Raw genomic sequence first — 22387 nt, forward strand, 5'->3', positions numbered from 1 at the left:
TTTGATGTGCTGAATTCCCAATACTTAGCACAATGCTTTGAGATTAGTAGATTCGCTTAGTAGTATTAATTAGATAACTGTTAATAAATGAATGTGTTTTTCACTAAAAATATCACCAAAGAAAATAAAAATCATAAAACTATCATTTAAAATTGCACTCCTTGTAGTAAAACTAGGTACAAGTTACATTGTTGCCTCAAAGCTTGCAAAATCAGCTGGAAACTAATAAGACTTTCATAAGAGAAAGCAGAATGAATTATTGGCAAAATTGTTTGATAAAATAACATTCTCAGGTATTGCAAATATCCATAGCATATAATGTCAAAGAGCAGTTAGAATCATGCAAGTAGTATAGCAGTTTCACTTCCCAGTGTGACATGTATGAAAAGTACTCAGCAGGTTACTTTATCACTGACAATTGCAGGATTTTGGTAATTATTATTTTGCAAACTGTGATGTAATCTGGAGAAGTGGCATGTGCAAAGTAGCTTAGTGAGTAGCTAGAAAGTATATTATTGCAAGAATAAAAGAAGTTGGACAGTCAGCAAATAGGCCTGTTTCTAATTCAGTTGTTCAAGAAAATAGTAAATTTAAAAAATATAATCCAGTTATGACCTCTAAATATACATATTTTTAGCATGTGTTTGTAAAGAAAGATGCATAAGTACAACGCTCTCCTTTTCTACAATAAAGTATACTGGTTACCGGGGGAAAGTCGTTTGCATAAATTTATGAAATGAGAAATGGGACATTAATAATGTCAGATCATTCCTTCTCTACAAGTATAGCTTAACACTATAGTCAATGTCTAAAATAGACTAAACATCATTTCAGGAATGAAGTATCAAGGGATTTAATGTTGAAGATATCAGGATTTCTTCAGAAGATTGAACTATGGCACAAAAACTTAACTCTTTCTCAACAGTTGACTTTCTTTCCTTGGAAAAAGATATCCACGATTCATTATTGGGAATACTTAAACATAGCATTCAAAAGTTGTGATAAAATATGAAGAAAAATCCAGCAGCTCTCACAAAGTCCCCTTTGCTTAGCTGGCTATGTCCTACTCTCTGTAAGCCTAGTCACTAATTGGGTGATTTGTAAAAAGAGAGATCTGGGACAATATTGCAGCTCTTTTCTGATTTCTATATGGTTGCCTTTGCCCTCGAATTTTTCTTCACTTTGCTCTGCCCAGCAGATTGCCCAAACTGTGCATGAGTTACTCTTGGCCTCTGAAATTTGAGTTTATTTTCTAACTCTACTCATCTGGGACAGGCTTCTGCAACAGGACTACTTTCTGTTGGACCATGCCTAGTGCCCTGGTAAGTGGGGTTCCTCCTGATTTATCTGGCTGCTGTTTTTTTGCACTGTTTGAGCTGGAAATGCTTTTGATTTAACATCACATTGGGGTGGGGGGTATATTCAATGCCCTCCAAGATTGTGAATTCCTACAGCTTTTTCTTTGCCTTTCTTGTCTAGCCTTATTATTTCAGAATATGTTAATTATATTATCTTGTTCATACTAAATATAGTTATTCAGGAATTATTCAGAGGAAAACACTGGCTGGATGCTATATCTGGTTAGCTGAAATGTATTTCAATTGTTGAAAACAGAAAAAAGCAGAGGTCAGACTATTTTTTTTATAATTCATCAAAGGCTCTTAACATTTCATGGAAAATGACTAATAAACCTTGATCAAGTGTCCCTATTGCTTTTATAGATGAATGTATTGATTTTAGCCAAGACTTTCCCAGAAAGGGATTCTAATTCCAACTCAAGCCTTTGTTGCAAAAATCCCAACAATGGTCTACTTACTTGCAATGTGCAAATCATCTCTGACAACTGCATTTCCCTTGGCATTCAGCATTTGTGGGCTTTGACTTTACCATTATAAAATTATTTTGAGTAGATTGACTGAGAGGATGGTATAGAATAATGAGTACTCTGGAGTCAGAGCTGATATTTAGTTGATCGGTAATAGAATAGCTAGACCAATTGTTTATTGGCTGTCATCCACTCTAATTGATTAATGCCTGTGCTGTGTTTTTGTTAACATTTTGAAGCATCCACATTTTAAATATCATCATTGCCTGTGATATATTCTTGAAGATTTCTGAGGCTTCTGATCATTCAATAGGTTGCTCCTATAGGAGCCAGGCCTGCTGAATCACCAATAGATAGTATCTGTAAACTTGTTTCTGTCTATCTGAATTTCAAGGAAGTAAAGGATGCTCCTTTCACTCCACCAACCAGGTCCAGGATAGCCTTTCCTAGATGCTGTGCATCTGAACAAAAAAAAAAAAAATTTTTTTAAACACATAATTGAGGTCTCAGAATTAGTGCCATGTCAGGTTCAAGGTGCAAAGGTTCACTGTGACTAACTCCAAATATTCATTTGTGGGTAACTGGAAAAGAAACAATTTCACAAAAAGATTCTCTGTATTTAGTTGAAAGATGGTTATTTGATGCGGATTTTCTAAGCTTTCATGTCAACCAAAGAACTTGGGTCCTATAATAATAAAGAAAACAAGGGCTGCCTTTTATGTGGGTTTTTTTTTTTTTTTTTTATCCTCATCCGAGGACATTTTTCCATTTTCTACTCAGATAGAGCGAGAAGGAGAGAGAGGAAGAGAGAGAAACATCGATGTGAAAGGGACACATCAAGTGGCCGCCACCCACACGACCCAACCAGGGCCAGGGACAAACTGCAACCGAGGTACATGCCCTTAGTGGGAACCGAACCCTGGTCTTTGTGGACCGCAGGCCGACGCTCTAACCGCTGAGCCAAACCGGCCAGGGCAGGGCTGCCTTTTAAAAGAATAAACATAGGTTTCTGTGTTATTTTGTTAGATTTATTATTATTAAGGTTATATAGTAAGTATGGATCTCAATCTAAAAAAAACCTCAGGTTTGCAAAAAACATAATTTCATTTTTTCATAACTCAACCCAATATCAGTTTCAAATTCTGATTTCACAAGGAGTGGCAAACAATCATAGTTTGACAGGAATTGCATCAATTAAATTTAAGAGGCTTACATAGTATTAGGGTATCAAAGGAAGGGGACAGAACATTTATTTGATCTTCTCCTCCTCTACCTTGCTACTCCCATGAGAGTCCCAATCTGCATCATTCCTCAGTAGCAGCCAGCCCCACAGACTGTTGCTGCGTCCATCTGTGTCTATCAGCAAGGCCCCTTTAGGTCTGGTGCATTCCACTGCTCTGTACCCTTTTGAGTGTCTAGGAATCATTGTGTTGAGCTTCCAGAACCTCCATGGTACTAGGTAAGGTTTCACTGTCTGTTGTGATAATTACCAGCCACATGTGGCTATTTAAATTTAAATTAACTAAAAATAAATAAAATTGAAACTCCAGTTCCTCAGTAACTCTAGCCACTATTCAAGTGCTCAATAGCCCCAGTTGGCTAGATACTATAGCCAAGTTAGAACGTAGCTTTCATCACAGAAAGTCCTATTGAACTGTGCTGGTCCAAAGCCCTGGCTGGACCAGATACACGGCCCAGCTCCTCCTAGGGGCTCCAACAGGGAGAAAGAATATAAGTTATCTCTCTTTCAGTTCTCAGATTCCATAGATAGATCCTACCATTTCATGAGCCTCCCTCCAAGGCCTGTGCCCAATAGAGTGAGAATAGTGCAGTAAATCCAGTTATAGGGGTTCCCCAACGTCTAGCCTCTCATTACATTTCTTCTAACTTTTTCTTGCTTCTAGTCCAGAAAATCCATTTCTCTCATCTCTGGGAAAGGACATTTTACTATTGTCTGTGCCAGCACTGTCCAATAGGAATATAATGTGAGCCACATATATACTTTAAATTTTTCCCACAGCCACATTAAAAAATGTAAAGGAACAGCTGAAAATAATTTTATGCCTTTCATTTAACCCAGTATATCCAAAATATTATTTCAACAGCTAGTCAATATAAAAAAATTAATAAACTGCATTATATTCTTTTTTACATATCAAGTTTTAAAGTTGGTGTACATTTTATACTTACAGCACATCTCAACTTGAACTAGCTACATTTAAAGTGTTCAGTAGTCATATGTGGCTAGAGGTTATTGTATTGAACAGTGCAGGTCTCTAACTGGATCCATTTCATTACACGCTAAAGGGATACGATTTTAAAATTCAAAAACCAAGGAAAAATTCTGTTTCTCTGCATTCTGTTATATTCAATTTCCTGAAACATTAAGAAAAGACAAGCCTAAGTGAGTGGGTGTGATGCTGAGGGTGTCTTAGGGTGGGTTATAAGAGAGGGAAGGCCATAGGATAAAAAGAAATATCTGGAAAAACAACTACTGAAAAAAAAAAAAAAAAAAAAGTTAGTTAACATTTCAAAATGCCATAGTGAGATTTTAAGTACATAAAAATTGTAAGATTTTTAGGAGTAAATTGTTTGCTATGGGTTTAAAATAAATAACTTCATTAGCAGTTACAAATTGTGTAATATAAGTGCTACGGTAACTGGAAAACAATGCAAAAACCTGCAGTGTTATTATTGGGAGTAAATCTTATTACTATGACTAAGGCATAGATAAATTCTGTTAGTAGTTAAATCCTGCTCTAATACCTCTGACAATTTTTTTTTTATTTTTTTATCCTCACCCGAGGATATTTTTCCATTTTTTTTTTTTTTTTTTTTTTGTACAGATAGAGTGGGAGGGAGAGAGAGGAAGGGAGAGAGAGAGAGAAACATCGACGTGAAGGGACACATCGAGTGGCTGCCACCCGCACGACCGACCAGGGCCGGGGACAAACTGCAACCGAAGTACGTGCCCTTAGCGGGAACCGAACCCCGGTCTCTCCGGACCGCAGGCCGATGCTCTAACCGCTGAGCCAAACCAGCCAGGGCAATATCTTGCATCTTTTCAACATCCCAGAAAGATAGGCATGATTTGCGGTTAAGTAATTCATATTACTTTCTTGCATGCATGCTGAACATGTTTTTGAAAACTCTTTGAGAATAGGGATTGTATCTTTTATGTACTAATAATAGTATTTAATATGACCAATAATCAGTTGACATTCAATAATTATCAGCTACATGGAAAAAAAGACATCAAATTTTCTATATTGAAGGGCTATATTTCTATTTTCTATATTTTCTTCAATAAATTTAGTTAGCAAACAAGTTATTTAAAAAAAAAGTTATGAGGGAAGAAGTAGTTGTTCTTTGGAGCATCCATGAGCCAGCCTTTTGAATTTGAGCTCAGCTGCTGAACAATGTTAGGTCTGCTTTAATTCCTTGATCTGGTCTTAAGTACCTTTGCAGCAAGAATTAAAAATAAGAGTTTATGTCCAAGAAAATATTTCCCCTTCAAAGAAGAGCTGTCTTTTAAGAAACTCTTTGCTGCTCTCTTAAGTTTCTTACAACTTGAGAAAGATTCCCTGGGGGTCTAGCACACTTCTTTTCTTTTCTTTTTTAAAGAAGGATACTTATTTAAAACTGATTACTTTTAAGATAAATTCTTTACAATAAGTCTCCTTTTTTTTTTTTTTTTTTTTTTTGAGGAAGGGACATAGTATTAAAAGAAACCAGGTTAACCACATGAGGACATTTGAGGACTTCTGAAGAACAATAATAAATAGGATACAAAAACCTCCTGATCATCATGTAGGTTGTTTCTGAAGGGCAACTTAGATGAAAATAGTTTTGACTATTTTTATAAATTAGCAATTTCTCCCTCTTCCTTCCCCTCTCTCTACAAATCAATAAAATATTTTTAAAAATTAGCCATTAAAAAAACCTACACTTAAAGTCTGTTAGTGATGCAGAATATATCACTGTATGAGATCATAATGGCTTTAGGTTGTAGTGACTTAGTAATCACTCAGGTTTACTAAGATGTACATAAAATAAGAATCGATATACTTATTATGGTTGTCTTAATATTTTATAATTAATACTATAGTAAAATAAGTGCTAATATATGCCCTTTTCTGTAAAACGCACGTTGGTTCCTTTCTTTACTGAAGTGGAAATAGAATGAGATACTGAATTCAAACCTTCTGTCTCCCCATCTCTGTTGATTCTTCACTATCTTTCTCCTTTTTCTTTCCCATCTATCTCTATAGATGTGCTGAATTCTCACCCATCACTGCAGTTCTTTTGAGTCATTCAAATCCTTCTTTAGATCCTAACACACCTTTCAAGCTACTTTGTCCATGCATCCTACTCTTCCATCCTTAGTGAGATTAAGAATAATCCTTAATTGTTTCCAGGATCCATCCTGCTTATTTTCTTTTTATATGTTAGCTTTCCTCGTTTTTCAAACTATTTGCTGATTGTTCGTAGGGTGTTCCTACATTTCCCCTCCATCTCTTTCCCACTTTACTCCGCTTATTCCTGAAATGTTGGGATTCCCCACCAAATTTCATTCTTTGTCCTCTTTCTCTACAACAGGCGTATGTGAAACAACTAAAATAGAAAGCAAATTTATGACTGGACATTTTTTTCCTCCTTAGGAAAGCGTCTAAGAGCTTTCATCGCATTTCCAAAAGGGTCCTTGGCTCTTTTAACAAGGTTAAGTACCCCTGCCCTCACACTCTTAGGTTATTTCATCCTCTCCTTTGCTTATTAACCACCCCCCCTTTTTTTTTTCACATGCCAGCCACTCCCAAATCCATGTACAGTTCCTATCGGGGGAAAAGATCCACGACGATGAAGAGAAACCAGGATTCAAAGACATTTTAATTAGAACAAGAAGAAATTGCACTGTAAACATTTTGTGTCTAGCTTGAGCTTTGAGTCCCGTTGAAGACCCGTTGACTGAATGTTAGGCGGGGCTGGCTGGGTCATTACTTCAGTTTGTCAGGGGAAATCGGGTGAAAAAAGGCTGTGCCCACTCACGCTAGTTGCTTAATGACACAGGAGAGGGAGCACCCAGCTCCTAGGGTGGGGATAGGAGAGGAGGAGAGAAAACCACAGCAGCTGCACTCCCCACAGCAGCAGCGAAGGTAGCCCCGCGCTCTCAACCACAGTCTCGAGCCAGAAACCCCGCCCGGCACCCGGCTCGCGGTTGATAGACATCCACCTTCAGCAACCATATTCCAGTTCACAATAAACAGTCCTTACTCCTCCTGCCTATTGCTTCCCTCTCCAAGCCAATCAGAGGAATGGGAATGGGCGGGATCGTCCTTAGTAAGTTCCTTTTTTTTTTTTTTTTTAATAAGAAGGGTAGATTGGTGTGCCGCGTTCCAGCTGGGGGAAAAACACCTTCAGATCTTGGAAGTGGAGCTTCTGTGATGGGCACTCGGATCGACCAATGAGGAGGCCCCGCTGCTCAAAAGCTCGGCCTCTGAGATGGGCGGGGCACACGCGGGGCCTGGCCAATGGCGGCGGAGCGGACGGAGGTTGAGCCGCCTTGGGTAGGGTTAGTGTGAGAGGTGCGGCGGGGGAGGTAATGATGATGGTGGCGGAGGAGGAAGGCGGGGGAGGGGGTGCTGGGCTCTGAGCAGCGGCTCTGGCAGGGTTTTGTAGGGTGGGGGACGGTCGCGGGGCGACTCTGTCCGGGAGGGGGCGGGCGTGAGGCGCGTCGTCCGCCTGAGGGGCTGCAGACCCCAGCTCCCTCGAGCGCCACGGCTGGCTCGGCTCTTCCATGTGGCTCCGGCGGGGATGGAGGACTCGGTGGCGGCGGCGGCGATTGCTGCTGCGGCGGCGACGGAGGAGCAGCGCTGAGGAGGGTACGGGGCCAGATTCAACCCGACAGCGGGATTAGAGGTGTGAGGAGGGGGTGGGAGTGGACGTGCGGTGGGGCCGGGGCTCGGGGATCTGGCTGGGATCTTCTGGCATCGCCTGGGTGACAGGGACCGCGGGCGAGCCACCGCCTGCCTCCGCTGGGGGGCAGGGGTCTGGGCTCTGTGCCTGAGTAGAGGAGGCTCCGGTGGACTGTTCCCTGAGGATGGGGGAGGGAGGCACCGCACCCCGCACCCCGCACCCCGCACCCCGCACCGTGCACTTGCCCCGCTGGTCATTGCTTCACGCCCAGGCTGGAGTTTCCATTTCTTTCCAGTTGGCAGCGAAGGTGAAGGAGAGCCCAAGTGGCCTGGAGCCGGGACGTTGCCCTCCCTCTGCTTTGAGATTTCCCTCCACTCCTCTTTCTCCATCCATTCCCCCCTCCGACTCAACAACAGCGTTCCTCCCTGCTCCTAAATTTGTTCCAAGCACACTTTCTGGGACTCAAGGCTATTAATTATCAGATGAAAAACAAAGTTTATTTTAAAATACCCCACTCCTCCCTCTGACTGCCGTGGACATGAAACAGCATCCCTACACTTTCCCGCTCAGCACGCCCTTCAGCGATGCTAGGAGGGGGGAGGTAGGGCCCTGACATGGTCTCTGGATTGTTGATGCTGATTACCGGATGTGTTGCTCTAAGTCTTCAATGTGAATTGTCATTTTTTCCTTGGTGTCGTGTATCCTTGATGTTACTGGCTTTTGAGGTTGGTGTTTTGTTTCATTGTTTGAAAAACGTGGACAACTGGGGTTGTCTGTTGCAGTGTTATCTAACATGGGTGGTTAGTCACTTGTCATGCTTCTCTCCTCATATTTTTTCTCTTTGTTTTGCTTTTCAGTTCTTCGGAATACACATCATATAGCCCCTGAGGTGGGATGGTGATGTCTTCATGAGGGAACCTCCACTCACTCATCCTGTCATGTGTATCACACTGTTCTTGACTGGGCCATTCATCTAAGATGGGATTTACTCAGTGAAACTGGGAGAAGACTTATGGACCCCAAACATCAATTCAAGTTATAGTTGAGTTTTTAAAAGTACAGACATATATGCAAAGCTTTTTTGCTTTGGACCCTCTGCTTTGTTAAAGCTGCTGTGTTGCTAACCCACAACTACTCCAGTGTATTGACTGATCATCATGGCTTCAGTTTGGAAGAGACTGCAGCGAGTAGGAAAACATGCATCTAAGTTCCAGTTTGTGGCCTCCTACCAAGAGCTGATGGTTGAGTGTACCAAGAAATGGTAAGACATATCTGGGGATAGAGTTTGCCCTGCTGTGGCCTAAACCCACTGTGGCCTAAACCAGGCTTCTTCTGACAGCAGATTTACCTTTCTTTAGTGTACAAGTGTGTAGAAAGCAGGGCAGGGTGCAGATTACTCTAACAAGTAATGTGTGCACTGTTGCTGCTGGTGCTGTCCCTTTGGGTTTTAATTACTGCCCTTCAGGATGGCTCAGAGGACTGTAACTGTGAGAGCACACTAAGTATAGATTTGGTCTTGAAGTTTTTCATCATTAGTGTTAGAATAACTGATTTTTATAATTTTAAGGAGACAAAGAATGTTGACATATTATAAACAAATGCTTATGTTTTAATGTAACATGTTTTAATCTAAAGTGATTTTTCCTGGGTTGGTGATAATCTGTATTTTTTTTTTCTTGATTTTAATTTTTTTTTTTTTGCTTAAAGAATTTTTTATTATTTGAATAATAGAATGCCAGTCCACATAACTATAGACATTCCTTTGTTATATACTTAGTCAGGCAACTGTGTTTTATTTAAATTGCCTAATGGGATACATTTCTCGGCCAGACTTAAGGAAGCAATTAGTAGTGCTGGTCTATGATTTGCTTCTTTCCACTTGAGCAGAGTAAATTTAGGTCTTTCTTTTCACTGCCCTGAATGATCAGCAAGAAGAATTCTTATTTAGTGAGGAAAAAAAGTTAATGTTAAGTAAATGGACCTTTGGGTTTTGATTTATTGCAGTGATTAAGCAGTATTACTGTAAAAATAAGTCCTCATTGTCCATAAGGACTATAATCTCATGTCTGTATTAACCTCTCTATTTGACATTCTTTTTACTGAAAAAGATGTTGAAAAAACTGTCTTGCTCTATTCTAGAACACTTACAGCATATTTGAGTATTTATTTGGAAACTAGTTTCTGAGTGCTTTTCTCTTGAACTGGTTAGGAATATTATTTTACATGCAACTCAAGAAATGCATATACTGATTACCTACTTTATACTAGGGATTGTGGCTTTAGAGTTGAATATGACATAATCTCCACCCTCAAGGAGCTCACAGTTCAGGGTAATGACAGTCATGTAAATAAATTCACTGTGATCAGTGCAATAATATAAATATATATACTGTCAGGATTTTAATCTGTGCCTGTCACTTAAAAGTTGGGTATCCTTGGGGACAGCTTATTTACTTGTCTGTGGTTTAGTTTCCATATTCACAAAGGTAATAATGGTACCACTTCACAGGAAGGGTTATTGTGAAGATTAAATGAGTTAATACATGTAAACTGCTTGTAACAGAGTCAGGTACATAGTAAATGCCCAACAAATGCTGTTATTACTTACAAAGTTGGCAGAAGAGGGAATATTATCTCTGAAGGGTACAGGGTAGGGTCTTGGGATGGCTTCCTGGAATCTGAGCTGGGTTTTGAAAGACTCATAGTGGTTGACCAGGAAGCCAAGGGGGGAGAAATGAAAGATATTCTAGATTGAAGCAATAGCCTATGCAGAAGCACGGGGGCATTAAATAGCTTAGGGTGTTCTATAAATTCAAGCAGTGTAGTTTGATAATGATGGGGCTTAAAGTGCAGAATGGGGATCACGCAATGGGATGTGATGTTTGAGAGGCAGGGAGGATTCAAATCCTCAAAAGTTGTGTGCTGTTATATATGGGAACATAGTGAAAGGTTTTGGGTGGAAGAGACATTAGGTTGTCATTTTGGAAAATCACTTGATGACGGCATGGAGTGAGGATCATAGTGCAAAGGGTGACTGGTGGCAGTAATGTTAGGGATTGCTGTTGCAATACATAAGGTAAGGGAAAAGGTAAGGCAGTGGCAGAGGGATTGGAGAGAACAGACCAGAGGAACACTTAGGACACAAAATGAATAGGACTTGGTGGTCATTTCAGTCAGAGGTCTGGAAAGGATGAGGATGAGAGAGGGGGAAAGGTTTACGTTGACACTGGGTGTACTATTAACCAATCTAGGGAATACCTAAGGAAGATTCTGATTATAAGAATTTCTTAATTTGGCAGTATACTGGGAATTTCAAGTTAAAGATGGTTAAATTAAAATCTCTTTTCTTAAGGGAAATAGAACATATCAGGTGATTCTTCAGTCACAAAATCAGTTTCTTCCCCACAGTTTGCAGCATCACTGGATTTTTTTTCCTTGAGAAGTATGTAAGTTATTGTTAATGTGTCTCAAGGTGAAAGCAAAAATGAAAATTTAACTTGATTACAATTGAATAGGTGGCTTGATTATTTTTAGGGGTTGCCATCAGTTACACCTTTTCTATTAGATCTTCATGATAAGATCTGATCTTAACACTAGAAACATTTGGATGTTCTAGAATATTCAGACATTAGTTCTAAATACTTTGCTTTCCCCCCTCTTTCATTTAACAATATGGTTTAAAGCTAACAAGGTGACAGACTCAAAGAATGACATTTGTTTGATGTACTGGAATTTTATTTATAAGTGGATCCTTAAATAGAGCTTTAAAATCTTTTCAATGTATAAAAATTTGTTGTAATGACTTTTAGTTAGTATTGTTTTTGCCTTACTTTGCATAAGTTCCTGTGATAGATATAGATTCGGCCCAATTTCTACACTTTTATCCTGTAGTTTTTTCTCTTTACTTTCTGTTTCCCATTCCTCCTTTTTATCTTTGCGAGAAGTCTTACATTATTGGATGTATATGTGCTGAATTAGGAACTATTTAAAGGTTATAAGAAAAAAATAGACATGAGCACACAGTAAGAAAATTTTTTATCAGCTACTTTTACATATAGATATTTTTTATCAGCTACTTTAGAGATGCCAATTGAATAAAAGGAAAGAGACATCCGTAATAGCATTGAATATAAATTGCAAATATTGAAAGGATAAGAAAATTCATCAGGTATAAATTAGAGAAGAAGGAATAAACTATAAAAAGAAAGAACAGTTAGCATTCTATTGGGGTTGTGACTTTGGAGGTAACCTCTGTATATAGGTACCGTTGCTTTTTAGAACCTTGCTTCTTAAAGTGTTTTCTGAGAAGCAGGAACAATTGCAATACTTAGGAATCAGTTAGAACTGCTGACTCTCAGGCCTTGCCCTAGACCTACTGAATCAGAATCTGCATTTTGATAAGATTCACACTATGCACATTTAAGTTTAAGAAGCAATATTTTATTTTATTTATTTTTTAAAATATAAATTAAGTGCCCTGGCCAGTTTGGCTCAGCGGTTAGAGCGATGGCCTTCGGACCAATGAGTTACGGGTTTGATTCCTGTCAAGGGACTTACCTCGGTTACGCTTAGTCCCCAGGCCTGGTCGGATTGTAGGGGAGGCAACCAGTCGATGTTTCTCTCTCTCTCTCTCTCTCTCTCTCTCTCCCTCCCTCTCCCTTCCTCCTACTCTATCTGATGATAAATGGAAAAATATCCTCAGGTGAGGATTAAAAATAAAATAAATATAAACTAAGTGGTTTAATGTTCTAAATTAACTGTCTACAAAATTCAAAGATAAAAATATACATATTAAATGTAAGGTTTACTTTCAAAAATGTCTCATTCTGTAGAACACATATTTATTGTACAAAAGCTGGAAAAGATAATAAAGTAGATAGAAGGGGAAAAAAGGTCATAATTCCATTTTCTCAGAGAGCCCACTACTAGACACTTGGTGTATTTCCTTCTAGTTTTCTTCTATGCAAACTTTCTTTCTTTACATAGTTATTTTGAAAAGCATTAAACATTTAATTCACTTGAGAATATTTTCGGGTTGTGTGAAAGGTAAAACAAAACAAAACACCAACAAACCACTGGTTGGAGTTTGGACTCCTTGGGTGGAATAATTTCTTAGGGCCAGTCCTGTCTTGACTTCATGTTATCTGGGTGACTTTAGGGCAAATCCTGTGAACCCACAATTCTCAAAATATGGTGGCTCTCTTGGGAAGGTTGTTAAAAGGTGATATTTCTGCATTGCACACCAGACTTACTGAATAGGAGAAATAGGAGTAAGAACTACTGCCCGAACCTCCTTGGGAGTCTTCTTTCTATATCAGTATAAGTGGGACTGGTGTTTGGGCTTGGCTATCCAGGGCATGCGTTCCTGCCAGAGGATCCCCTGAGCTGGGGAAGAGAAATTCAGGAATGTTAGAATTCTGGAAACTTGTTTGTAAGTTTGTGTCACTTCATAGAGATGCATTTTTTTGTGAAATGTCCACAGCTTGAACATGCTACAGATTTATCAGAGAGCTTCTTACCCAGTTAGATGCCTGAGCCATCACTGATCTAAGATTCCTCTCAGAAATCTCTCTGTAATGGTCGTCTGATGGCTGTGAGAAGTATCATGATGTCCTCTATGAACATTCACCTTCTTCCACCTTGGCCAGCAAAGATGGGATTTTCTTTCCACCTTTGATCTGGAAACAGCCCAAGTGTCCATCAGTAGATGAGGAGAATAAAAAGTTGTGGTACATTTATACAATGGAATACTATGCAGCTGTAAGAAAGAAGATCTCTTCTTACCCTTTGAGATGACATGGAAGAACCTGGAGAGTATTATGTTAAGGGAAATAAACCAGTCAGCGAAAGACAAGTACTACATGATCTCACTTATTTGTGGAATGTAATGAACAGAATAAGATGATGAACAAAGTAGATCCAGAGACATAAAAATAGGGAACAGACTGACAAACCTCAGAGGGAATTGGGGGAGGGCTGGAAGAAATAAACCAAAGAACTTATATGCATATATGCATAACAAATGGACAGAGATAGCAATGCTGTGAAGGCAGGGGTGGGGGCGGGAGTGGGAATGGGGAGGAGGGGGTTAATGGGGGGAAAAAGGAGGGACATCTGTAATACTTTAGAAAATAAAGATAAATTAAATCTAAAAAAAAAAAAAGTGCTTAGAACAGAGCCTGGCAAATAGTAGGTAGGTGCTGAATAAAATATTAATGGTACTATGTTAAGATTTTCAAGGGGGGAAATTAAGCTAAAGACTATACAATTTGCCTGAGGCCACACAACTAAAGAAGCAGTATTTTGAAGTGGTATTTTCAACCTTACCAAGTGCCCATTCATGACTTGAAGATAAAGTATATTTAAAATACACTGACTTCTGCATGAATTTGAACCTCAAAGAAATGAAGATGAAACTCAAGGGATTCAGAAAAGGCATAGCATGTTGATGTAATAGGGTGATGGGAATCAGCATATATTTTCCAAGGGAGAATGTGTTATTTCTATGATTATGGGGAGGAGAAACTTTTCCCATGTTCTCTTGTCATAGCCATAGGTATGAGCTTAGACATGACAAATAACATGATGAAGGTAAGGGTTTAAGGAGGCCATCTTTTGAGATCTAGGCCATGAGTAAACTCACAGTACTTTGCCCTTGATCAAAGGATGGTTTTATAGATTAGAAGGTTTGGGATTTATGCTTTCTCTTTGTTGTCATTTAATGTATTTTTTTTTTTGCCTTTGCCCTGGCTGATGCAACATGAGTTCCCGTAGTTCAACAGGGTCCACTTCTTGATTCCTTCATGGTGTAGTGGTTCTAGAATTTAAGTCAGGAACAAAAACCAGAATGACCCTATGCTGTGAGGTCCTGTTTCTCATCATTCCTTGATTGCCAGGTAGAAGCTCTGGCAGATTTGGAGATGATAAGAGTTTATATCTCCTGCTCTTATTGTTGTCCCCAAGTCATTTAATTATTAATCTCGTTTAACTGATGTAGCTGTTGGCAAGTGGTGAGACTGGCCACTGGAGATGAGTTTGAGAGAAAGAGACTGTGTTGTCTCTTATCTTAGTTTATTTATTATCCTATTCTTTTATCACCTGAAGGCCTTTCGCTTTCTGAGAGAAATCTTCAGTATGTGAGCCCTCAATGGCTCTCCAGGTATTGAAGGAAACTACTTGAAAATTGGGAAGTTGTAGTTATCATTTAAGTGGCAGAATTCAATTCTAGTAGGACTTCCCTAATAGATGATAAGAACCATTATGTTTGAGCATGTATTTTCATTTTCTGTGTATGGTATGTGTCTGCATTACCTAAAAATATGAACATATTTTATTTATGTTTTTATATTTCTTCTAATTCTTAGTTATGGCATTCAAAAAGTATTTAAAATAGTATAAGTTTTTCTTAAAAAGGCATACATATATTTGTTTCTGATTTTTTGGTCATATAAGAATTTCTTTTCCTTGTTTTTAAATATAGTTTTAAATATAATTTATTTTTAAAATAGGTACTACAATCACATGGTTCAAAATTCCAGCAGTACAAAAAGGGATATATATATATATATATATTTATCCCTGAAAGTAACTCCTCGTATTTTTAAAAATTATTCCACACCTCTTTGTAAACCTTGTGCCCTCAGGATTTGATAAGGAAAAAGTAGCTCTTTCCAGTGCTGAAGTTTGTGGTGCTGGCCTGTTACGTAAAATATAAACTCCTTAATCTGATGTTCCAGGCTCTCTGTAACTGAACCCAATTTAGTTTTCCAGTTGAACATCAGAATGCTACATGCACTTTAAATATTAACTTGAGTTTATGAAGTCCAAATTACATTGATAAGTTCTTATTCAGATCCACTTCTTTGGTTAGATTAAGTAAGCATGTCTCTGTTGACCATCTAATGGAGTGAGATAGAGGTACATCAGCCTTGATGTGAAGAACCTACTTTTAAAATATGTCTTTTAAAAAAGGAAAAAATTAATTAATTGGAAACAAGCTTCGTGTGTTATAGGAGTAGCTGAAAGGTGAATGTGTCTGGAACACAGTAGAACAAGGGGTAAGATGATAGACGAGATCTGAGGGTAGGTGGTAGAGTTAGATCATGTTAGCTTTTTTTTTTTTTTTTTAACCACTCGAGGACATTTTTAAGTTTTTTGTTCAGATAGAGCAGGAGGGAGAGAGAGGAAGAGAGAGAGAGAGAAACATCGACGTGAAAGGGACACATCAAGTGGCTGGCACCCACACAACCCAACCAGGGCCGGGGACAAACTGCAACTGAGGTACATGCCCGGGGACAAACTGCAAACGAGGTACATGCCCTTAGCAGGAACTGAACCCAGGTCTCTCTGGACCGCAGGCTGATGCTCTAACCGCTGAGCCAAACCAACCAGGGCTAGATCATGTTAGTTTTGAGGTCATGGTTAAGGCTTTTGGATTCTAAGTCTGAAAGAAAGCCATTAGAGAGGTAAGAGCAGGGAAGTGATATAATTTGCATTTTAAGAAGATTATTCTGGATACTCTGTGGAAGATACCATTTAGGAGGCTATTGCAATAGTCCAAGTGGCAAAGAGGTAGTGATTGAGGTGGTGAGAAAAGGTCAGATGTATGTAGGTCATACACATGCTACCACCACACTTTATTGAGATATAACTTACACGTTTACATACAATAAAATGCATATAGTTCAGTAAGTTTTGAGAAATGTATATACCTGTGTAACTGGAAATAAATGTTTTTTGATTGTATAGTTGACAGGACTTAATGATGGATTAGCTATGATATAAAGTGAAAGATGGACCAATAATGACTAGTTTTTTGACATGAGCAACCAGGTGAATATAATAATTACAGGGATGGGGGACGCATGGGAAGTACAGGGTTTGGCATGAAGGAGAAATCAAGAATTGACTTGGCTTCACTTAAAGTTTGGGACATCCAGATGGAGGTCTTAATTAAACAATTAATTATAGGAGTTTTGAGCTCAGGGGAGAGAAGTGGCTCTAGTCACTTAGTACATTCATGCATCACTTAACTATGGGGACATCTGAGAAATGCATCATGGCAATGTTGTTGTGTGAACATCATAGAGTGCACTTACACAAACCTAACTGTTATAGCGTTCAACATACACTAAGGCTCTATGGTATAGCCTATTGCTCCTAGGCTACAAATCTGTACAGCATGTTATACTGAATACTAGGCCATTGTAACATAATGGTAAGTATTTGTGTATCTAAATGCATCTAAAAGTATTTGTGTATCTAGATGTATCTAAACATAGAAAAGGTACAATAGAAATATGGTATAAAAGATAAATGCTTCACCTGTATAGGGTACTTACTAAGAATGGAACTTGAAGGACTAGACATTTTTTTGGGTGAGTCAATGAGTGAGTGATGAAAATGTGAAGGCCTAGGACATTACTGTACACAACTGTAGACTTTATAAACACTGCTCCACAAGTCCTCCCCCTGCTTCCTTTGGACAGGGTCAGAAATAGAACATTGAAGCTGTCAGTACTGCTCCATGAATAGGGTCGGGATGTGGGCCAGACTGATTGGAAATATCGGGAATAAACAGTCTCGTTAAGATATAGATCACTATAATAGTGACTAGTTACTGTCAGGAGAGAGTAAAAGGTGACCTGAGGATCAGTAGGAATGAGAAATTAAGAAGGAAAGGTAAAGGATCATAGGGGATTGTCATGGCAATTTGGTTTGGGCTATTGCCTATTGGAGCGGTGGTATGATTAAGGAACTTTGTAATATCCATTAAAATGAAGAGGGTCTTTAATATAGAGAGTGTGTATAACTGAGGACTCAATATTTTGACTTTGGAAATTTGTTTATGGTTCCATTGACACTATCTGGCACAAAGTACTTTGACTTTGAATTGATGGAAGAAATAAAATTTATCTATGCATTACAACCTGAAAATATTTGCAAAGTACAGGCATAGGCTGGTTCCACACTACCAAAGAAACCTTTTACTAAAGTGGCACTTAATATTTGTTAAGGTAGCTCCTGTGGACCTGTGTCCTTGTATAGGATCTTAGGTCTCAACAAAGAATTTATAACAATGTACTATGAAAACCATCAAGTAAAATTAATTTGCCAGTGTGTGTGTGTGTTTGTACACTATGACCATAATATTTAGGATATATTTCTTTATGACAGGTTTTCTTTAAAAAAGTTTTTCCCTGTTACGATTTTTTAAAAAAATGAACCCATGGAGTAAATTACATCTTTTGGTAGTGTGTAATTCTCTTACCTTATTTTAGTATCAGGTCTTGGTTTATGTATTTTAAAATCAATTTTTAAAATGAAATTTTAAGGAATTATGTGAAGAAGTTCTACTCTTAAGATTTAGTTTCATTTCATATTAGTTTTGCAATCAGATGTTAGGAGAACTTAAAATGTACTATTGATGCATCAAATGTGTTTGTTCTAATTTTGTGGAAAATTTCAACAAAAGAGTCACTGAAGTAGTTCACTGCGTGATATAAAAATAGTCCAGTGTGCTGAAGGAAAAAATTGGACAAGCCTTTTGAACTGAATGCTCAATAGGGATGTTCATATTCTGCATCAGGGCTTTTGCATAATTTTTAACAATAAGTGCTGGAGAGGGTGTGGAGAAAAGGGGACTCTAATACACTGCTGGTGGGAATGTGACTGGTACAGCCACTATGGAAAACAATATGGTGTTTCCTCAAAAAATTAAACATGGAACTGCCGTTTGACCCAGTTATCCCACTTCTAGGAATATATCTTAAGAAGCCTGAAACACCAATCAGAAAGAATGTTTGTTCCCGGATGTTCATAGCAGCACTATTTACAATTGCTAAGACCTGGAAACAGCCCAAGTGTCCATCAGTAGATGAGTGGATAAAAAATCGTGGTACATATACACAATGGAATACTATACAGCAGTAAGAAAGAAAGATCTCTTATTCTTTGAGATGACATGGAGGGACCTGGAGAGTATTATACTAAGCAAAATAAGCCAGTCAGAGAATGACAAGTATCATATGATCTCACTTATTTGTGGAATATAATGAACAAAAAGTGATGAACAAAATAGACCCAGAGACATAGAAGTAGGGTTCAGACTGACAAACTTCAGAGGAGGGGGCTGGTGGCGGGGGAAGCGATAAACTAAAGAACTTATGCATGTAAGCATAACAAATGGACATAGACAACAGTGCTGGGGGGTGGGGGTGAGGAACAGTAGGAGGATGTCAATGGGGGGAAAAGAAACATCTGTAACAAAAATAAATTAACATAACAAAAAAGGAGTGGGACTGAGTGTGTGAAATGGGGGCAGTAAAATTACTACAGGCTGTCAGTATGTGTTTGTTTTATTTTTCACTGTTATAGTGATATTTTTAGGCAGCTTTGCTAATAGGCACCTAAAGATTTTCTTTGGTAAATTTGATCTATTAAAAAATTTCTTGGTGTAATTAATCCCCGTGATTTTATTTTTAAAATGCTGTTTAAATAAATAAAAAAAACCCTTAACTATGACTTGAATACCTCAATAACAATAACAAAAAGGTTGATTTTAATGCATGCAAGGAAGTTATCACTTTAACAGTTGATACTCTTCCTATGTCCAAAGAGTTTGTCAACTTCAGAATTTAAAATTACACACAATGTTGACTATTAGGGATATAAATAGAACAGAGATCATCATAGAGGAGTGAGAGTACATGTTACCAGGCATTTAAGAGAAGTTACCATTGGACACTGGACTTGGTTCTAAGTTTACTGGCAGCTAAGGCAAAAGGGAAACACATTGCTCACATAGTATTCCTTCTGGCTAAAGAAAATATACACATTAATTTGCAAAGACTTTTCTTAGAACTTAATTCAAAGAGGATATTTATTATGAAAAAAATATGTATGACATTTGAGCTAGAATCTCCACCTACAACAAGACTCAGATTGTTAAATTGGATAATGTTTATGTTGCCATAATATATAATCTTTTTTTTTTTTTTTTTATCCTCACCCGAGGACATTCTTCCATTTTTTGTATAGATAGAGTGGGAGGGAGAGAGAGGAAGAGACAGAGAGAGAGAAACATTGACGTGAAAGGGACACATCGAGTGGCTGCCACCGCACGACCAACCAGGGCCGGGGACAAACTGCAACCGAAGTATGTGCCCTTAGTGGGAACCGAACCCGGGTCTCTCCGGACCGCAGGCCGATGCTCTAACCGCTGAGCCAAACCGGCCAGGGCTAATATATAATCTTAATAAAGACCTTTTTTGAGAGAATATGGCTGAGGAACCTAATTTCCGATTATCTAATTTAAATCAAGGGTACAACTTATTTAGAAGAATAAATCATCAAGTTCTATGCTGTCTAGTACAGAAGCAACTAACCACATCTGGCAATTTACATCTAAATGTAAATGTATTTAAATTAAATTAAATTAAAAATTCAGTTCCTTAGGCACAATAACCACATTTCAAGTGCTCACTAGTAACATGTAGCTAGGGGCTACCATATTGGACAATGTTACTTTAGCTATCCATGCCCATTAGAAAATCCTGATTTTTGTAGGTCTGGAATGGTGCTGACAAATCTGTCATTTTAGAAGTTCCCTAATTTCTTAAAATTATCAAGCCAAGTTTTAAAACTACCATGTTTAATTATTTCTCAAGTGTCTGTCTGAAGTAAAGTTTTTGCAGGTGCTGAATGATAATTCCTATTGGTACTCTAGACATGTTTAGTGAGTCAAAAATTTGAATCGAATTTTCTTCCTTTGGTTCAGTTTTGTGGTGTGTAAGTGTGCTTGTGTGTGTGTGTGTGAGAGAGAGAGAGAGAGAGAGAGAGAAGTGAGAGAGAAGTGAGAGCGATGTACTTTAGCTATGTTACACATAAAGCTGTCAAATTAATATAAACATTGTGCCCTGGCCTGTTTGGCTCAGTGGTTAGAGTGGGCCCGTGGACCTAAGAGTCTCAGGTTCGATTCCGGTATATTTTAGCAGAGTTTTTTTTTTTAATTATTTTTATTAATTTGTTTTTGTTACAGATGTTTCTCCTTTTTCCCCCATTGACACTTTCCTCCCCATTCCCTTCGCCCCTTCCCCAGCTTTGTTGTCTATGTCCATTGGTTATGCATACATGCTTATAGGTTCTGTGGTTTATCTCTTCCCCTCCAAAACCCCCTCTTCTGGGGTTTGTCAGTCTGTTCCCTACCTCTGTGTCTCTGGGTCAATTTTGTTCATCAGTTTGTTTAGTTCATTATATTCCACAAATAAATGAGATCATGTGATATTTGTTTTTCTCTGCTTGGCTTGTTTCACTTAGCATAATACTCTCTAGATCCCTCCATGTCATATCAAGTGATAAGAGATCTTTCTTTCTTATAGCTGCATAGTATTCCATTGTATATGTGTACCACAGCTTTTTTATTCACTCATCTAGTGATGGACACTTGGGGTTGTTTCCAGATCTTAGCTATTGTAAATAGTGCTGTGAACATAGGGGTACATATATTCTTTCTAATTGGTGTTTCAGGCTTCAAACTTCTCAAGTATTTGCACTGTTATTAGATCCAGGCAATATCTCTGAATCTGCTGCTTTTTTTTTTTTTTTTCTCTGAAGAATGCTTTAATTCTTACTCCAATTTTCCTATTGCCACTGCCTTGATGGCATCCTTTGTCATCTTTTGCCAAGGCCCATGGTTCCTAAACTGCACTTTGGAACACTGAAGGCACTGCAGAGAACTCACAGGTGTGCCAAGAGATGCTTTAAAATTTTGAAGGAAACAGCAACATCTATTGAAAACAAACTACTATTTCTAGTTTGAAGTAGTTCATTTTCAAAATTAGATTGCTACATTCCTTTCAATAATACCATATTTTTACAAAGCAGAGTTTTTAGTAGCTGCCATGACAAAAAGAAAGTACTGTATGAAAATCTATATGGGACAAAGAAGAGGGAGGCAGTGTCCAATATGATTCTAAGATTTGAGAAGTTGTGCAATACCCAACACAGGTGCTAAGTTGTTAGGACATACATCTTTCTTAAGTTGTTTGGAACTGACTACTTAAAAAACAGGATGGTTAGGGGTATGTCTTTTAGCCTGTAAAAAAATTACTGCCACCTTACGGGTCTTACCTAGAAAGTTTGGGAATCTCTGGTGTAGGCTTTTGTGATAGCTCAACACTTGCCTAGCCCCTTCTGATCCTTTGTTTATATTATTGCCATAGTTATCCTTCTAAAATAAACCTTCCAGATTCCCCCCTTTTATAGGACACTGTTCATACAGTAATTTTAATCTTTTGAATCTATATTCTTTTACTAGTCGAATTACTACCCTTAAGTTTCCAAAATCTTGTTTAACTGAAACATTATCTTTCTTCTCTATCCACTTCCAAAAATCATTAAATGCAAAGAGAATGAATGTAGTAATATTCTATCTCAAAGTAACTTAATTGAAACTGAATTTATTCATGTACTAAGTAGGTTTGCAAATGAGTTTAATGGTTCAGCTTTAATTTGAAGAGTAATATACAAAATAATCTTTTAAAAATCAGTTCCTTTATTTTTTAAACTTTTTATTGAAATTATTTTAGGTTTACAGAAGAATTGTAAACATAGTAAAAAGTGGAACTGCTGGGTCATGTTGTAACTTTA

At 38.1% G+C, this 22387-nt stretch overlaps 1 protein-coding gene across 7 annotated transcripts in view; it reads left to right on the forward strand.

Moving 5' to 3' along the window:
• The window catches only part of EHBP1 (EH domain binding protein 1), a 602469-nt gene that overhangs the window by 237887 nt on the left and 342195 nt on the right, over positions 1-22387 (forward strand). For 2 of the 7 annotated variants that reach the window (XM_036263546.1, XM_036263551.1), the window contains exons 1-2: positions 7398-7741; positions 8596-8999. In XM_036263546.1, coding sequence (XP_036119439.1) covers positions 8896-8999 — 104 coding nt within the window. In that variant the 5' untranslated portion in view covers positions 7398-7741; positions 8596-8895. The other 5 variants (XM_036263548.1, XM_036263550.1, XM_036263549.1 and 2 more) reach the window with 5 other exon arrangements.

This window comes from Molossus molossus, unplaced genomic scaffold (assembly GCF_014108415.1).
Source record: "Molossus molossus isolate mMolMol1 unplaced genomic scaffold, mMolMol1.p scaffold_m16_p_15, whole genome shotgun sequence".
Classification (NCBI taxonomy): domain Eukaryota; kingdom Metazoa; phylum Chordata; class Mammalia; order Chiroptera; family Molossidae; genus Molossus; species Molossus molossus.